This window comes from Urocampus carinirostris, chromosome 17, assembly GCF_059441175.1.
Source record: "Urocampus carinirostris isolate Australia breed hairy pipefish chromosome 17, RoL_Ucar_1.0, whole genome shotgun sequence".
NCBI classification, from domain to species: domain Eukaryota; kingdom Metazoa; phylum Chordata; class Actinopteri; order Syngnathiformes; family Syngnathidae; genus Urocampus; species Urocampus carinirostris.
The window spans coordinates 270,084-289,515 of NC_142365.1; the positions used below are offsets into that span (position 1 = coordinate 270,084).

General features: G+C 40.3%; 2 protein-coding genes across 2 annotated transcripts; one reads left to right on the forward strand and one right to left on the reverse strand.

Moving 5' to 3' along the window:
* Nucleotides 1–2,409: 2,409 nt before the first annotated feature.
* Nucleotides 2,410–7,298, reverse strand: LOC148348837 (olfactory receptor 52D1-like). Its single transcript, XM_088321179.1, has 2 exons — nucleotides 7,227–7,298; nucleotides 2,410–3,758 (listed from the first exon to the last, which is right to left on the reverse strand). The coding sequence occupies exon 2, from the start codon at nucleotides 3,722–3,724 to the stop codon at nucleotides 2,747–2,749; it is 978 nt and encodes a 325-aa protein (XP_088177305.1). The 5' UTR covers nucleotides 3,725–3,758; nucleotides 7,227–7,298; the 3' UTR covers nucleotides 2,410–2,746.
* Nucleotides 7,299–12,065: 4,767 nt separating this feature from the next.
* Nucleotides 12,066–18,007, forward strand: rnf167 (ring finger protein 167). Its single transcript, XM_088321514.1, has 10 exons — nucleotides 12,066–12,496; nucleotides 13,702–13,824; nucleotides 13,914–13,991; nucleotides 14,068–14,205; nucleotides 14,284–14,371; nucleotides 14,435–14,525; nucleotides 14,610–14,715; nucleotides 14,851–14,944; nucleotides 15,220–15,300; nucleotides 16,620–18,007. The coding sequence occupies exons 2-10, from the start codon at nucleotides 13,723–13,725 to the stop codon at nucleotides 17,036–17,038; spliced, it is 1,197 nt and encodes a 398-aa protein (XP_088177640.1). The 5' UTR covers nucleotides 12,066–12,496; nucleotides 13,702–13,722; the 3' UTR covers nucleotides 17,039–18,007.
* Nucleotides 18,008–19,432: the final 1,425 nt, after the last annotated feature.

Below are 19,432 nucleotides of genomic sequence, written 5' to 3' on the forward strand. Positions count from 1 at the left end.
GACCACGAGTCATTCTCCGTTCTGTGGAGTCTCGAATGTCACAGACACTTTGACATTTGAGAACAATTTTGATCAGCAAGTATTTAGGGTTTTTACTATCTTACTACTGCATTTTCCAGACTATCCGTCACAGTTTGGTTCATGTCTTATACTCTAGAGCAGCTACACTATTATCAAGACTCTTTATCAGGGGTCTCTAACTCAATTGAGTTCCGCTGTTCTTAAAGGGACAGTGTGTAATATCTATCAACAAACTACCGAGACTCAAAGTATTTCTCAAAGAAAGAAAAAAGGGGAACAAGAAAACCAAAAGAAGGAAAAGATAATAGTGAAAGAGGAAGTATAAAGAAAGGCAAAAATAAGATGAAGCACAAAAGAAGAGAATAAAGAACAGTGGGAATAAAAAGAAAATGAAGGAAAAGTAAAGCAAAATAGAAGAAAAAAAGACGTAAAAAAGAAGATAAAAAGAAAATCATTAAGGTAAAGGAAGGGGAAGGATGAGATAAGCATATGCTTCTATACCTTTTCAGAAATGTTAACATTGTTGAATGAAAATGTAAATGTTGGTTTTTATTTTGTCCAAAATATAAATCTATCCCTTCATTCATTCAATCCTAGGTTGGCAAAAATAAAAATAACTATCATATAAATGTTAATTTTTATTAAAAAAAAAAGATCAGGAGCCTGAGTAATTTGTATTTCTTTTACACCGTGAAATCCCCACTTAAGTCGGCACCGTGTTTGTCCGGCATCCTGCCGCCACGCTGTGCCGCGTATCACTGGCCCCTCGCTCGTACCAAGTTAAGTCCCATTTATTTTTGCCCCCCTGATCACAAAATGTCTCAAAGAAATGCATAGACTAAGATGATCTGAAACAAACATGCGGGCAAGGGAAACTCCAAAACTTCAGCATGAGGAAAATAAGAAACCTTGGGAAGGGGCCTCACGAATGCTAATCCCCCTTCCAGGATGGCCAGGGTGGAAGAGATTGAGAATTGGGTAACAATACACAAAACATGGGTAATATGTAAAAGATTTGTCCAGGAAGTACATGACAGCATCAATGCCCCGAGCCTGGAAAAAGTCCAGACAACACAGTGCCATCTAGTGATCAAAAATTAAACTTTAGGTCAGATAAAGTTGGGCAGGGTTTCCACAATGTTCTCTGGTTGATTAATAGTAGTCAGCAAATCCAGCTACAGTGGGTGCTTTGCGAGTGGCGCCTAGATTTGATAACATCCGTGAGCCTTACCTGCTGAACGATTAGGTAACCACGGAATTGGATTCTGAACTAAGTAAATATATATATATATTTAAATTACTCTACACTATAACATTTATAAGAAAAAAAAACAAATAAAAATACATATATTATATATAAAAAAAATAGTATTATTTGAAATTATGAGCAGAATGTACAGCGACTGCAAAAATGAAGTATTATTTTGAAATGTGTACTATTTAATTGAAAAAATACAAATGAATTGGACAGGTAATGCAATTTTAATCATGCATTTATTTGTATATACTCTACTTACAAATACATTTTCTTAAATCTCATATACAGTATACACAGTGGTTACACAACAACAAAATACGGTTGGAAAAAATGTGGGAAAAATCGAGCAGGACAACAACATTTATTATTGGATAAATTAGCTAGCTATATATATACTATATATATATACTATATATACTATACTATATACATATACTATATATATTCATGTCAAGAAGCAACAAAATACTGAGATAATAGAAATGAAAGAAAAAAACAAAAAAGCTTATGTTCATCCCGTCCTCCTTAATAACTAGGACACTTAAAGGGACAGTGTGTATTATTTGACCAGCAGATCTCGCCATATCGTGCAGTGCAATGGAAAAAGAGTGCCAAAAAGCACAAAGAAGAGTATCAACCATGGGAACTCAGGGTGACCAAACCGCACCAATTTTCCTCTCATTTTTTTGCCAAGCCTTTTTGATGTTTTTGGGTACCCGTAGCAGCAAGATGGCGGCCCAATATGTCAGCTCTCACTCTGTGAGGTTGCTTCTAAATGTTATTGCACTACTTTTCCTGAACTATTGATATAATACACTATTTTTTCATTGTACTCTCATTATAACATATTATTATAGCTTAAGCCAGTGGTCAGCGGGTGGTCTAGTGGTAAAGGTTTATGCTGTTAAACTGCTGCCACCTGGGTTCAATTTCCGCTGCATGTACTCATATGCGACTTTGGTCAGCAACATCGCTCAATCAGCACACTAACATGTATCGTAAGTATTCGGTAGCTCTTACTGTAGTTTTATTTCCATGCGCCTTATAGTCCAGTGCGCCCTATCCATATAAAACTAAATTCTTCTAATCGAAATTACTTAATAAGTCCCAATGTGTGTGTTTGTGTTTGTATGTGACTTATAGGTTGCGAACTTACGTACTTTAGGCCTCCAAGAGTGTCTTTAGCTAGGTTTAGTGTCAAGCGAGCCTCGATAAATACCAAGCAAATCGTTAACGCTTGCTTTTGTCTTCTTTCTTGGGCTCTCTTTCACCCCCAGGCGGCCAAATTAGGTACTGCAGTTCCTGACCAACGACCACACCGTGCAGCCAAATCCAATCTGGCCTTTTTGTTTGTAGGTGACAAAATATATGACAAAGGACAATTTTTGGGGCGTGCGCCTTATTATTGGGTAGATACAGATGTTAAATATTGAGATACCGTTGATCAGATTATGAGAAAAATGGCCTTTAATGCTTGTCGGACGCGGCATTTTTAGGTGAAACGGCTCTCCTCGATGACAGGATTTTGCTTTTCGCGCACATCTTCATAATCTGGATCCTCACCAGCTGGGTTCCGAATCCGTACATCACCGGGTTGGTGACGGGCGGAATGATGGCGAAATACATGGACAAGAAGATGCGAGCCTCCAGGGCTAAATAGCTCAAATCGAACCTGTACTGGATGATTTCGAAAAAGGAGGCGATGCAGAAGTTGAAAAAGGAAAACAAATGCGGCGCGCAGGTCTTCAGAGCAGTGATCTGAGAGGCTTTGGAGACCCTGTTGGTCACTCGGAATATTTGCACGTAGGAGAAGAGGACCAGGACCAACTGAGGGACCACCATGATCACCACGGCTATCAAGCCCACCATGTTCAGGTAGGGTGGGACAACGCAGGCGTTATTCACCAGTTCCATGTTGACGCAATACATTTTGAGGATGACTCGCCCGCAATTGCGAAGGCTGAGGGTGCTGCTGAAATAAAGGGCGAAGGAGCCGAAGGGGTACAAGCCCACGCCCACGATCAGCCGGGTCATCTTCGCCGGGGTCATGATGGCGTGGTAGCGCAGCGGCGAGCAGATGGCCATGAAGCGGTCGTAGCTCATGAGCGCCAGGATGGAGAACTCGGAGCCGGCGTAGGAGTGGAGGAAGAAGACCTGGATCCGGCAGGAGTGCAGACTGACCCGGTACTTCTCGGACAGGAGGATGCGGAGGGTGGGGAGGAGCAGGGCGCTGATGCCCATGATCTCGTTGAAGCACAGCATGCAGGTGAAGATGTTCATGGGCCGGTGAAGATGCTTGTTTTGACGGATGACGGACACCAGCAGGACGTTGAGGAATATGGCCGATACGTAAAGGGAGAGGAAGAGGAGAAAGAAGAGGTTCTTGTGATTCTCCAGGACGGCGTAGGCCGTCATGGTGAACGTCAGCGACGTGCCGTTGCTCATTCTGAAAAATGAGGAACGCTTTCGATGGAGTGCGCTGCAAAAAAAAACCACTGTTATAGAAGACAATAGGACTGAGTCTTTGAAGGGTAGGGGTCCCACACTCTATTGCTATGGGATTCTTGCATCATTGGCTCTTCCACCGCACCAGCACCTACCATGATTCGTGAGAGAAATCTCCCCAAGTCTACCCTATTTTCCAGACCATGGGGCGCACCACACAACCCCAATTTCAGCAGAAGTGCGCTTTATAACCCCAGATTAGAATATAGCAGATAAAATTGGAAATGCATTACCATCCAAGGTTTTACAGAAATACCGTGTATCAGACACAATCGTGCAACGATTGATCAAATCCATGAAGATTGCTGACCTCATTTTACCGCTAAATTACCAGTGGTACAAATGACATACGACAAGGCATTCGATAGACCTTATCTCATTATCGCAGCATTCTTACCAGGAACACAGATTTCCATACTAGTCTCTCCACTTTCTCACAGATGAAAGTTAGAGAAGGAGGAAAACAAAAAGCTTTTCACAGAATACAATACAAACAAGCTCTGTTACGCATACATCATTAACTGAGAGGTTATCGATGTGTAGAGACGTTTTAACCTATCAGAATGCACTATGCAAATCAGTGCTGTGGGGCCGTGAGTCAAAACAGTGTGATGTTGAGATAAGGTCCAACGCCTTTTCATACGTCATCTGTACCACTGGTGGTCCAGTAATCAAGTGCCAGCACATCCTGCATACAATATTTTGCGATTTGCATGGAATTATATGTACGAGTGAACATGGAAGCTCTTACTGTAATCTCAATTGAATGCGTGCACCTTATGTATGAAAAATACATGATAAATGAATACTTTTGGAGGTGCGCCTTATAGTCTGGTGCGCCTTATAGTGTGGAAAATAAATGACTTAGATGACAGATCCTTGTGACTGTGGTTAACAAACAGCCTCTGCTGATCTCATTCTCATCCCTCCTACAGTTTCGCAAGATAGGCGCTGCCCTAAAGCATTCGGTGAAGGAAAATAATCTGGCAAGCCCGGCCGGGAAAGACCACGTACTTGCTTGCCCCACCTCCTCAGTCCCCCCAAATTTTCTCAACTCTTTTGCGCTTTGTTTTTCAGAATGATGAATTGAGGAGAATGGAGTCACACTGCTTCATTCACCATTCACCTCTGTGGGTTTCCTGACTACTTGAGTCAGCTGGGGGTCAAAAATACACAGGAATGGTCAACATCTTATGAAGACTTATACTCAAGAGCACATATACACAAGCTCAAACAACAACAGAATAGATTGATTGTCCTTTTCCTCCTTTTTTCCCTCTGTTCATCAAATTCAAGGTTATAATGAATTCAAAATCAATCTAGAAATGGTTGAAATTTCTTCCTGGAGGTCCTTTTTGTTCTCTGTGCAAGTTCAGAATCCATTAATGTCTCCTCTTCTTATTCAGAGTGTCTACAATCTATAAACGTATCAAGAATGAATGAATGAAAACTTTATTTCGAAGGTTAAAATAAAAACACAACAAAAACAATAACTCAAGAACAAAATAATGTTACATAATATGTTCGAAAAGGGGTAGTCAGAAGCAACTGCTTATATTTCCTCCCCTATTAAATACACCAACGATATAAAAACAATAGAAATAATATTAATAATAGCAGTTATGATATAACAATAGCAACAATAACACAAAGTTAACCAAAGTTGTAAACGCAGTATTTCCAATCTACCCCATTTTCTTCATCTCTGTATTCCGCCAGGAATATTTTTTCGTATTTCAATTTGAAGACGTGAATCGTTGGACATTGTTTGATCTGGTCTTGTCAATTGTTCCAAAGTTTGACTCCGCACACAGACACACACATACTTTTCCTGGTGATTCTCGCCTCTGGGATTAGGAATTTACGACAGCCCCTTAAGTTATCATTTCCCGCTTTCCAAATGAATCATTTTTGGATGTTTTCTGGCACTCTGTTTTTATTGAATCTATATGAATAGAATGTAATAGAACAAAATAGAATAAAATAGAAGTTGTTGTCACTGTAACATGCCAAATGTGGAGCGAAATTAGAAAGGGTCATCCAGATAGTGTAAGAACATATACAAGACAAAATACTACCGGGCAAAAGAATTTAAGAAGGAAAAATATTATCAAATTTATAACAGTTGAGAAAATGTAATAAATGATCCGATGGCAGAATATTTGGCACATTTTGAAAACATTTTTTCCTGTTTCAAGAAGATTTTTCTCCCCTCTACTCAATGATATCAATAAGAAATATTCTATTATCTAACATAGATGCCTTTCCTCATTTTAGAACAAAATAAAATAAGCAAGACAATATAAGTTAAATAATTTTGCATACTGGTATAATTTTGGTAATTTGACCACAGAAGAACATTCAAATAGATAGAACGATAGAGGATAGATACTTTATTCATGTTGAAACTATAAAAAAATACACTGCAATTGAGGCGAAAGGTTTTAGTAATGATTCCAATTTCTGAATTTTACACAATTGGCAGAAGTTGTTGCTTCTTTTGAGTTTCATTTTTTCAATTTTGATACATTTTAACTTGTTTTTCAAGTGAAATATTTTTACATTGTTTACCTAAATCTAACAGATGATATATCGACTTGCTCATTATATTGTTTTTTTTCCCAATCTTTGTGAAAAATAACTATGCCGTCAGCTAAATAATAAAATATTGTTTTGAAGGATATTATTCCGTATTTTTTTGGAAAAGTTTGATGAAATAGCTTAGATCAAAAAATATACAGTACTTAAAAATGTTCTGCTAACGGGTTAAGACATTTTGGGGTTGTACACGCTAGCAAGTACCATTTTTACTGACAAAAAATTTAAATCTTACTCCATTGATGTAAATTGTAATCATTTTTTCCCTATTTTTCAGATGTTTTAACTCATTTTTCAAATGAAATAAATCCTTTTTTGTTCATCTATCGGGTGGTAGATCGTTTTTTCATTCTGATTCGTTTTTTCCCCAATCCCAGTAGAATAAATTCCTCCCGTCAGTCATAAAATACATGGTTCTTTTTGTTTTTCCACTCGCTGAAATGTCTTATGAACAAAAGAATATACAAAATAGAAATAGGCAACATTTTCTGCTAATGGGCTGAGAAATTTTGGGGTTGTACACGCTAGCAAGTACCATCTATACAGCAAAAAATCAAATCTTACCCCCTTGGTTTAGCTCAATATAGGTAAACCTTTGCGAATTGATCTTATAACTTTCATAAAATCAATAAAAAAAATCATCAAATTATGAAAAAATATCTGGAAATAATATTTCAAGTGATTAAAAAGAATATATCCAACGCTAGATAAGACAAGTTTCCTTATTTCAAGTACAAGTATTCGTACATGTTCCTATTTTGCTCAGAAAACAAGATCAAATGTATCAAATTGAGAAAAAAATGGCTTTTGATTGCAGTATAGGTATTTGGAGGCTGGGGCATACCTGCAGAAAGATCTTCTCCTCTGGCGCTCGCCCCGTAATCCGACATGTTTTAAAGCCCCCGGAAGGTGGGCTCGGTTTGCCTTCGAGCTGATTCTGGAAGGGGATTGCCGTTGCCATGGTGACACGGGCCACGCATCCCACCAGCCCCCTCGGGCTCGCTTCACGTTTGCCGCAAAACTTTCTCGGAATAAACAAATATTTGGTTTAATGCGCGATTGCATGGACGGTTCCTTTGTACAATTGTCCTTAAAGAGACAGTGTGTATTTTGGAGCACCTCCTAGTGGTAAGAAAAAACGTAATTCATAAAAAAGGGAGCAAACTAACATGAAATATCATATAAACGTACTTTTTTTTTTTTTCAAAAACTTGTAGGTCGGGGAAATCGCGTTTATTTGAGATAAGGTGAGCCTGTCAGGACCAGAACAGAGACAGGACCCACTTGCGTACGTTTCTCTCAGTTTTATTGGGAAGAAGGGAAAGGATTGCACACAAGATCCGGTGATCGCTGGTCCGGGACAGGAGAGCAAAAAACGTGGTCGAGATCAGAAAATGGGTCGAAGCCGGGAAAGAGACGGGAGCCAAAACAGGAGTGAGTCAGGGTCGAAAGGCTTGCCTAGCGTAAACTGAGGTTCGCAGACGGACTGACAACAGGTGATAGAAAGGAGTGGGTTTAAATAGGAACAGGGAGCCAATCAGAGTCCAAGGCAGTTGGCGCCAAAGGAGCGGGCACAGGTGCCTCGCATCAGTAATCATGACAGAGCCTCAAAATATTTCACATAATTGTCCGCCATCTTGCCGATAAGGGTACCCAGAAAACAAAAAACCCTGCAAAAGATCGAGCAAACAAATGAAATGTTTGAGTTTCCGTGGTTTGTATTCTTCTTTGTGTTGCTTAGCACTCATTTTTGGTTATACTGCATCAGGGGTTGGCAATTATTTGGAATCAGGGGCCATATTGAGTTTTAAAAACTGGCCAAGGAGTCCATCCTAGCCAATTTTTGGATTTATAAATAAACATACTACATGCTGACATTTATATGATATATTCATTTTTATATTTGTTTGTAAATAGATTAGTTCCATCAGAATGATTTAGATATACTCACAATTAAAGCAAAATAATAAGCCACATAGTGTGCCTGTCAGTGTTAGAACGGAGACAGGACCCACTTGCGTTATGTTTCCCTCAGTTTTATTGGAAGAAAGGAAAAGGTTGCCCTAACGATCCGGTGATCGCTGGACGCGGGAAGCAGGTCGCTCTGAACGCGGAAGTGGGACTTCCTAACGAGCGATGGCGGTGTCGGGAACGGAAAAACGTGTCAGTCGCCGGGACAGGAGGGCAAAAACGTGGTCGAGGTCAGAATCGAGTCGTAGTCAAGAAAGGAGAGTAGACGTGGTCGGGGACAAAAAAGGTTGAAAGCCGGTACGGGAGAGGAGACGTGGTCAGGATCAAAAACGGGTCGAAGCCGGGGGACAGACAGGAGCAAAAAACAGGTTGGAGTCAGGGTCGAAAAAAGGCTTGCCCAGTGTACACTGAGGTTCGCAGACGGACTGACAACAGGGGACAGATAGGAGTGGGTTTAAATAGGGACAGAGAGCCAATCAGAGTCCGAGGCAGTTGGCGCCAAAGGAGCGGGCACAGTTTAATATGCATTTCTCAAATAACTGATGCTATTACTATATTCTTCTGTTAGGTGATATTATTTGCAAGTATAAAATCTGTTTCCATTGCAATGCAGAAGACAAGTTGAATCACATTACCCTTCTTTGGCTCCCTGTTAGCTTAAGATGTGATTTTAAGGTTCTATTACAAAATGTTGCATGGACTTGCCCCTTCATAACTTTCTGATTTAGTTTCCCTGTATTTTCCTGCTCCGAGCCTTTGCTTGGAATATCCTGGTATACTAGTGATCCCAAGAGCCAAGAAGAAATCCACAGATTCGAGAGCGTTCTCTATTCAGGCCCAGGTGCTGCGGATTGCTCTGCCCTCTGAGATCCGATCTGCAACCTCAGTGGAACTGTTTAAATCCAGGCTTAAAACATACTTCTTTTCAATAGCATATGAATAACCTATATTTCATGTTGACAATATCTGTGTATTATTTGTTATTGCAACATCCATTGCAGTCTGGTCAACCCTCCTAAAGGTTTTTTTATTATCCTCATTCAGAGGTTTTGAGATTTTCCTTGCCCTCACGTAGGTTTTAGATCAGGGGATGGTGTCATAATAGTCTGTAAAAGTGGTCTGTGCAGCCCTTTGAGACTTCTTGTGATGACGGGCTATACAAGAACATGAGTTGAAGACTATGTTATTACTATGCTATTGCCAGGTTAGATAATATAACAAAATAAAAATAAAAGAATGATTTTACGAGAAGATTACAATGATGATGGTGAGCTATTTTCAAAACAGGTCCGAGGGCACCTCAGCTCTCATTAGAGGGCAGCCTGGTGCCCGCAAGCACCACATTGGAGAACCCTGCTTTACTACGTTTACCGACCCCCATTTGAAATGGTCATCCACAGAAACCAAGACAACCGAGTAAGTAGTGATATTTGATGCCATGTTTACTTCATATCAACAGTTTAATCCACGTTGGAATAAAACAGCTCCATTTACTTTTGTGTTCCTAATTGAACAGACACACGCTTGATGTTATTTTCACGGACCGCCTGCCTCACGGTCCATCATAGGAAATGAGACACACAGCACCTAGAAGAGAAAGATCATAAAATGTCATTTTCTCTTTTTTTTGGATGAGAAAAAGACATTTTTTGTGACAGGAAGCCCATCACTCACAAAAATCCTTTGCCGCAACCCAGAGGCCCAAAGAAAAGCTCGGTGGGTAGACACACTTTCCGACAAACTCCTTTCAGGGTCGGGCAGGACCACGGAAAGGAGGCCGCCTCGTTATCCACCGCTGAAAATGAAAGGAAGCGCGTTTTACTTGCGCTCCGTAAGATCCAAACAGAAAGGCCAGGCACTTACCGTGTAGCAGCAAGACAACAAAGACGGTCCAGACTAAAACCTGATAACCAGACATGGCGCTTCCTTCCGTGCGTGTCCGCGAAATGACGAAGAGTCCGAGTTTGCTCGGGGTTTCGCTCTCGGGGGAGGAACGGCGTTAATAAGAAGCGGCAAACTGACCATTTGAGAGAACGCCAACAATCCCTCGAGCGAAGGATCTTCCTAATTCAATTGAAGCAAACGAGATAAGAGAAATCTTGTGACTGAAAAATGTCACCGGACCAAAAGTCATTTTTCTCTTCCATTATTTTGGAATAAAACCGAATGAAAAGGATCAAGAAGTAAGCAAAACTTCCACGCGTATTTTTGTTGATCGGGGTTGACTGGTCCCGAAAGAGTTACGTCAATTTTACCTCCGGGAAGCTCGATTTTGTTTTCAAGATCCATTACAGTTATCCCACAGGCAGCGTCTTACACACCGGGGTCTCATTTATTTTACGAGTAGCCAGAACTCAGAGGAATATTAGGCTCTAATGAGCATGTTTATACTGTATCGTGTGTACAGGGAAGAAAACGCATACGAGAACCGTGCCGTGAAAAAGTATTTGCCTCCTTCCTGATTTCTGTGTTTGTTGCGTATTTATCCCCTACAAAGGTTTAGGATCCTATTTGGGAGGTCTTCAGTGACTTGAAAAGCGCTATATGAAAACAGCCATTTTACCATTTGACCATATTGAAGGAGCGTGTCGTGTCCACAGTAACATCGTAGCTTTGTGTTCATTTCCTGGTCTTGTCAGGACCAGAACGGAAACAGGACCCAATTGCGTTATGTTTCTCACAAGTTTTATTAAAGGAAAGAGGAAGGGCTGCGCCAACCATCCGGTGATTGCTGGACACTGGAAGCAGGTCGCACTGAACGCGGAAGTGGATCTTCCTTGGCGAGCGATAGCGGTGTCAGGAACGGAAAACTGGTCTGTAGCCGGGACGAGAGAGCAAAAACGTGGTCAGAAGCGAGTCATAAGCCAAGAAAGAAGAGTAGACGTGGTCAGGGACAAAAAGAGGTCGAAAGCCGGAACAGGAGAGTAGACGTGGTCGGGATCAAAAACGGGTCAAAGCCGGGGGACAGACGGGAACAAAAAAACAGGTGGGATTCAGGGTCAGAAAAGGCTTGCCTAGTGCTAACTAAATTTCGCAGACGGACTGACAAAAGGGGACAGTTAGGAGTGAGTTTGAAGAGCAGATAGTTGATAATCTTGACAGCTCCTTCTCATGTTATCAAATCATATTAAATGTGCTCTACAAAAACATTCAGTGTACGATAAGACAATAAAATCCTCTCTTTTATCCCTAACCCAACAACCCACAATACCCAATGCACAGACATGTAAATTAAATAAAAGTATTTTTAAAAATGAACGTTAAGTTAATGTATTTTTGCTTATTTTTTGGTTTGAACAAATGTATTGACACTAATAACAGCAAACAAACAATGTGAGGTTTGAACAACCCTTCTCGACAATCTTAACAGCAACAAAGCATATTCACATTTTCGTTATATAACATCTTTGATAGTGTCAATAGATCCGTCCGGTTTGAACAAATTCATTGACACTAATAACAGCAAACAAACAATGTGAGGTTTCAACAACCCTTCTCGATAATCTTAACAGCAATCAAGCATATTTACAATTTCATATTTTTGCTTATTATTTAATTTAAAACATTTTTCACCCATAGAAGGTGTCAAATATTATACACTGTCCCTTTATTTAGGTACAGTATGTAGTTATTTCGGGACCTCTATATAAAACGGGATTCGAAGCTTCAAACTGTCGTTTCGTCATCTATCCGCTAGATGCGCTGTGGGGAAAGATTCTCACGTGATTCACCATGTTAGGGTAGACAAAGAAGAACCGAGGCTGAACCCACCCTCAATAACAAACAAACGGACGAGGTAGCAGCTAGCAAGTCAACGCCAATTGACACATATTAGCAGTCTTGTCGTTTTTACGACAGTCAACAAATATTTTGCTTCGCGTGTGTAATGATGTTCGCGGGTGTTGTATTTTACACATAGATGACACCCTTTTATTTTTTCGTCATTGTTTTAACCGTAAACCATTGCGCAAAAGCTAGCGCTAATCCTTCTCGGCTAGCATTTCGTTTCCCTGCAAACGGAGTCCCCAAAATCAAGTGCTGGATTGCAAAGTACCCCCAAGTTTTACACAGTGACATGTGAGAAAATTGGGGTGAAATCTGGGATCCAGTTGAACGTGGTTGCAACCATTGCAAGCTATCGTGGTAAGTAGGTTGCTCGCCTTAAAGCTAACTAGGTCTACTGTGTGGGTTAACCTGCCTAAACGGAGGTGAAATCTGCAAATGTTTGACCTATTCATTTTTGTTGACGTTTCTGTTGCAGAAATGTAATATTGTCATGGTTTCACGTAAACTTGTTGTAGTGAACTTAAATGGAAAACGTATCAGAAACAAATGCTTGCCATAGAATGAAAGGACCTAAAATAAACACAAAACTCCAATCTTTGTATCTAAAATGGTCTAATATTCTATGTTTGATCTTATCTGGTCATGGAGTTAGAATTTTTGTTGTTGTTATTGATAACAACGTAATGAACAATGTTTACGACGAGATTGGACATGCCACTCCATGACAAACATAATAAAAGTACTACTCGTGATCCCAAGAGCCTACAAGAAATCCGACAGTGTTTTCCATTGGGGGCCTTGGTGCTGCGGAATGCTCTTCCCCCTGAGATTGGATCTGCAACCTCAGTGGAAATGTTTCAACCTAAGCCTAAAACACACTTCTACGCTATAGCATATGAATAACCTATATCTGTGTATTATTTGCCCTCATGTAGGTTTTAGATGAGGGGATGGTGTCATAACAGTCTGTAGTTTGCAGTAGTCTTTGATCTCTGCAGCCCTTTGAGACTCTTTGTGATTCAGGGCGTCACAAATAAACAGGACTTGACTTGAAAAGACTCGAAAGAAAATAATAATAATATAAAAATAATGTCAGTATAACTAGGCAACAATGTAGTGGTTGTAGACTGACCAAAGTTGTAACTGCATGAGGACAATAGTGCAATAAAAAATAGTGCACTGACATTAGTTGCAACATCTCTCCAAAATGAGAGTAAATTAATAAAGTATGAATGTAAGTTTTTTTTATATATATATATATATATATATATATATATATATATATGTGCAATATATATTTTTTCAGTCATTGTGCTCGTTAAGGGTGCAACGTCCCTAGGGAAGTAATTCTGCCTGAGCCGTCTTGTCCTAGTTTCTAGGTATTTGTAGCATCTGCCAGTCACTTGTTGGAGAACTTTTTGGCAACATTATTTACTTATGCGCATTCAGTTGCTAGTCCCAAAGTAGATTGATGCAACAGTACTTAAATACATGAACCAAACTGTTTATACCTGAATCATTATCTTTCTTGCACTAAAAAAAATTCCCCACTCTCGTTATAGTGCAAATTAAACCACCCGAGGATGTTGCAGCGAGGTGTTTTGTGGACGGGAGTGCGTTTAACGCTCCTTTCCATCACTTTTTGCTGCATAGCACCCCAGGCCACTCATGCATACATCTATGGCGTAAGTGTTCCAGATAAATCACTGTATGTTTGTTTTTCATAAGAAAACCACCTGAATGTAATTTATTTTTCTTTTATCTTTTTGGGCAGCATTATCGAAACTTGACCATGCTTTTTGAAGATCTACCAGCACTGTTTGGATCACCACTTCCTAAAGAAGGAATTATGGTGAACTCTTTATTGACTGTTAAATTAGTATTCATGTTCTTCCTGGTTTAATAAACTTCTTGTCTTGATCTCAAAGGGCTTCTTAGTGGTATCCCGTCCTCTTAACGGCTGTGCTACAATCGATCCCCCTCCTCCACTGCCACCATTTTACGACGCCAATGTGACCAAATTCATCGCTCTCATCAGACGCTACGATTGCAATTTTGACCGAAAGGTAAGCCTTGGTTTTGATTTTAACGTCATTGGATTTATTTAGGCGATGTTTTGTAATCGATTTTTTTTTTTTTTAAAGGTCCTGAATGCGCAAGAAGCCGGGTACAGCGCTGCAATCGTTCACAACATGTACTCTGATTCTTTGCTGAATATGAACTTCAGCAACGGTAAGCCACTAACAGATTCGTCACAGCAAAGAGGCATATTCATTTGAGGTCATGTACTTTCAGATACGATTGCAGACGAGATTGACATCCCGTCGGTCTTTACGAGCTACTATGCTTCCCAAGTTCTTAAGAATTTCATCATTCCAGAACCAGGGTAAAATAAATAGTAAATATCAAATAAGACTGGTTGGTCAGGATTTCCTAATGCAGTGTTTGGGGTTATGTCCTATTCCGTTAGAGCTTTTGTGATTCTCAAGCCCGAGTTTGCTTTCCCGCTCTCCTATTACCTGATCCCCTTCACGGGAGTGGTCGGCATGATCATCCTCGTCATGTTTATCATCTTGGTGAGTCTTTTCACTCGGAGTCTGCAGGACTTCAGTTTACCCTCAAGGCAGTTCATTTGTTACAATAATTCTGTCCCACACCCTCCTGCCTAACTGGTTACATTGTCACAGTATTTGTAAAATGTTGCTTTTCAGGTTATTCGTTGCGCCCAACACAGAAAGAGGCTGAGGAAAAACCGCTTATCCAAGGAACAACTGAAACGAATTCCTACTCACAAGTTTAGCAAAGGTGGAAAAAAGAAATCTGTGTTTTGTAAGATTTTGCAGTCATTTTTAGACCTGATTGCTGATAAGATTGCTTTCAAAGACTGATGCTAATGCTTTTATTTTTTTACTTTTATTATTGTTTTTTTTTTTGTTGCGGTGTTTGTTTGACAGATTCTAGTTTTATGTTCATTTCTTACCCAGATTGTTATTTGTTCTCAATAAATATCGGTCGAAAAACTACTTTTAATATGAATGGTTTTTATCTGTGAAACATAAAACTAATGTTTTTTTTTGTAGGGGATGACTATGACGTGTGCGCCATATGCCTGGAGGAGTACGAAGAAGGGGACAAACTGCGGGTTTTACCGTGTTCACATGGTAAATCTTTCCTTTTGTGCTTTACGGCACTCGTTATCAGTTGCGCGACACAATAAGTGGCATCTCGTGGTCGAATATTACAAAGGTTCCCTTTAAATAGATACACAAATAGCCTCTTTACCAGGGGTCTCAAACTGGATTTTCTCAGGGGGCTGTCGGAGCTAAGTTCTGGGTGAACTAGGGCCAAATTGTGTTTTCCACGAGAAAAGCTCTGATTAAAAAAAATCCACTGTTCTCAAATATAAATATATATTTTAATATTTTCCACAAAAAAATTAAAAATAAAAACATTAGAATTAATGTAAAAATAAAAAAATCCGTTATGATTTAATCCAACATTCGCATGGGCTGCGCTTACATCAAACTTTCAAAATGAAGGCAGATTTTAAGCCACTGGCTTAAACAGCCATAAGAATGAACTGGTTCACGTCAATTCTCACATAAAAGAATAGCAAGGGAATGTCTAGTACAGAAACTAACTCATTTTGTCACGATTAAGACACCTGTTTGCGGTGTGTCCGCAGCTGTCAATCTTACTCAAGTAGCACCAGAAGCGATATTAATTAAATGTGCTGTATTGTCTAAAATTCCCTAGCCCATACAATCACAACCGTTTATTAAGTGCGTCAGCAAGCGACTAATAATTGACTAGTAATTGGGTATATTCTTCTTATTAAGCAAAAATCTGTGACGTCATATTAGGCTGTTACCAGTCTTAAAACTGTAAACCTCATAATCATCGTGTACCGCTCCTTAATCAGTTACTAGTTTTGGCACACAGTATAATTTCTTTTAGGGCCGACACCCTCGTGACCTCGTGAAATAAAGAAAGAAGCCACATTTTAATATTAGGTGCAGTTTTTAAAATGTGGAAGAATAATAAGGGCTTGTCTTTGAGAATTTATGGTACTTATAACTTTTTATAATTCACCCCTGTGGATTTAATTTTTTTTAAAGTAATACAGTATACACGGGGGTCTCCACCCTTTGTGTGCAATTCTAAACTAACACCTTATCATCTCACAACTATGTTATTACCAAGTTGGTTATTGGAAGTAGGGTTATATACTCAGTCAACTACTAAAGAATCATTTTATTAGATGAGTATATTCAACATTTTTATCGTAGTCTATCTATCTACCTTGGTCATATCCCTCTAGAGGGGTGACTGACGGCAAGACTAACACGTATACAAAAACGAGGAAAAGAAAAAAGGAATAGGCATATATTTGTCTAGTTATTAGAATTTGATCAAATGTCCCTCAGGCCGTAGTTTTGTCACCCCAGCTCCTAAACTCCCGGGAATGTTTTCCCTTCAGCCTACCACTGCAAGTGCGTGGACCCGTGGCTGACCCAGACCAAGAAAACGTGCCCAGTGTGCAAACAACGAGTGACCCGGAGCAACCCTGAGCAATCGGAGTCCGAATCCGAGGAGGAAAGCGCTCCCCGAGGCGGAGAAGAAGGAACCGAGGAGCCGGAGGCCGACTCGGAGCGTACCCCGCTTCTCGGAGCCTCCAACCACGGCTCTCCTCCCGGGCCCGGCGCGTACGCGGCCATCACGGTGACTACCGCCCAATGCGTACCCTCGCCGGCTCACGAGCAGTCCCCCATCCTGGGCTACGAGGACTACTATTCCCCTCAGGAAGACTCGGACTCACAAAGCAACGAGACGGAAGACGAGAGGCAGCTCGACGACGACACCGCTCGACTGATCGATTCGGCCGCCGTGCGCGTTTGAGTTCTGGATCGCCCGCGTGGCTTCACGTCAAAAGGCCTTTCGCTTTTTCTGTTTAGCACACTTTGAAAAAGTCATTTTTTGATATTGAAACTACCGTATTTTCCGCACTATAAGGAGCGCCCCCAAAAAGTATTTTGCTTTAAATTCTTCATACACAAGGCTCAGTAGAGTATAAGTTGCATGGAATAGTCTACAGTAAGAGCTACAGTTTGTATTTGTGTAATGCTGTTGGGCTTTTTATGCACTTAGGGTCTTTATTTCTATCAAGATTGATTTGATGATAATTGTCGCTGACCAGAATTGTGAAACATTGTATGCAACAGGAATCAAACCTCGGTAGTGGTGGTAAGGGCGCTGACTCTTTTACCACTACGCCACCTGTGGTACCGATGGCCTTTGTAGAGGCAGAGGTTATCTCAATATCACACGATTAGAAACGCAGATTCGCATGGTGCACTTTGTTCTGCAATCTGATAGGTTAAACAGTCTCTCCACTTCACCTGTGCGTCAATAACCTGCCGGTTTAAAAGGTATATGTATGTAAATCAGCGTCTATGATATTTTGTGAAGAGACTGTCAAAATTATCAGAATGCACTAGCAAATCTGTGTTTCTGGCACTGTGAGTAAAACTGGTGTGATAATGAGCTAGGCTTTAATGCATTTTTGTATGGGTGTGCTCTCACCGCCAGTACTAGCGTTTGATTCCCGTTACATAAAATGATTTTGGTCTGCAATATTTACCCAATGATCAATCGTAGCACAAATACGGTAGTATTTGTATCGTAATGCAGACCTTTAATTGCTATATGCATTACCAATCTAATCTACCCAAGTCTTTTGCGTTATATTATTTTCACCGGCGCATTTTCAAATTCCAGGCCAACTTTTTTTTTTTTTTAATGGGTCCTATAGTCTAGAAAATATGGTACAATCTTTCCGTCACACAAATGAATCAATATGACCAAAAATCGGTCTGCATCCTCCCTTTTGTGTTTTAGACAGTGTTGCTCTTTATTTTAATTTCTTAATCCCTCACAAAATAGTTACACTGACACTCAACATTTATATTGTCAATGTTAAAAACCAGCAGCGCGCGTGCGGTTCAGTTCTGAGGTCATGAGATCTAATCTCCTGTGCGGAGTTTGCATGTTCTCCCTGTGCTTGCGTGGGTTTCCTCCGGGCACTCCGGTTTTCTCCCACATTCCCAAAAACATGCATTTTAGGTTAATTGGCCGGTCCAAAGTGTCCCTAGGTTGGAGTCTGTCTCTGTGTGCCCTGCGATTGGCTGGCAACCAGTTCAGGGTGTCCCCTGCCTACTGCCTGAGGATGGCTGGGATGGGCTCCAGCACCCCCGCGACCCTACTGAGGATAAGCGGTGCAGATAATGGATGGATAATGGATGCAAAGTGGAAAGTTATTGATAAAAAGTCAGGTTTATTTGTTGTAGCACTGAGAAATTATATATATATTAGACCGATATCCAGTATGTCGTGTTCTGTAACCTTTTCTTGCACCCTTGCACATTAGTGGAAAATTCAAAACAAAGCTGCTCACTTTTAAAGAAAACTGATGGCGCTATGACATCAAATTAGAAACAGAAGTACTGTAACGCTAAGCCGTTTGACAACATTTTCCCGTAGGTGAGGCTACTTGCAATAATACATGGCCTTTTTCAAGCGACCTCATTGTTTTTTTGCTGATTCCGTTGTGGTTGCGAGCTCTAGTTTTAAGAACAATTTTTAGTTGAGTTAGTCAAACGCAACGCCTTATTTTGGACTTACATTTGATGTTTGTTTATGTGGATTTTCTTCATACAATTAACACTTGTTTTCTAAATGAAGTAGTCTCTCTCTTCCCGGAACGTGTGGAAGGACAGTCTTAGTCATTTTTATTTTGCACACAAGTTTTACTATCCTCTTTCCCCGTTTTGATTTAGATGGCCTATATAGTATGTTTATTATTTAAAAACATATTTCTTGCAGATTTCCTCGCTCTCGTTTGTAAATATATTTTTTCAGGCGATCAAAGATTTATAGGCACCGCTGGAATGTTTTTAATATCTTTTGATGTTTTATGTGGAATTTTTTATTGTTCATTTGTTTCCTGCCAGAAAACACAAGAGTCAAGTCAAGTCCTGTTTATTTGTTTGGCCCTTAATCACAAAGCGTCTCTAAGGGCTGCACAGACCACAGATTAGATAGATAGATAGATAGATACTTTGTTCATCCCCGAAGGGAAATTCACATTTCCAGCAGCATCCCTGAGCTGAGAACAATCGAAAATAACACGGGAGCTGCTGGAGTGGCTGCCATTCGTGACGGCGCCGGAAGAAAAGATTCAATTTGAATCATGTACAAACAGTGCAAACCACAGATTATTATGACACCATCCCC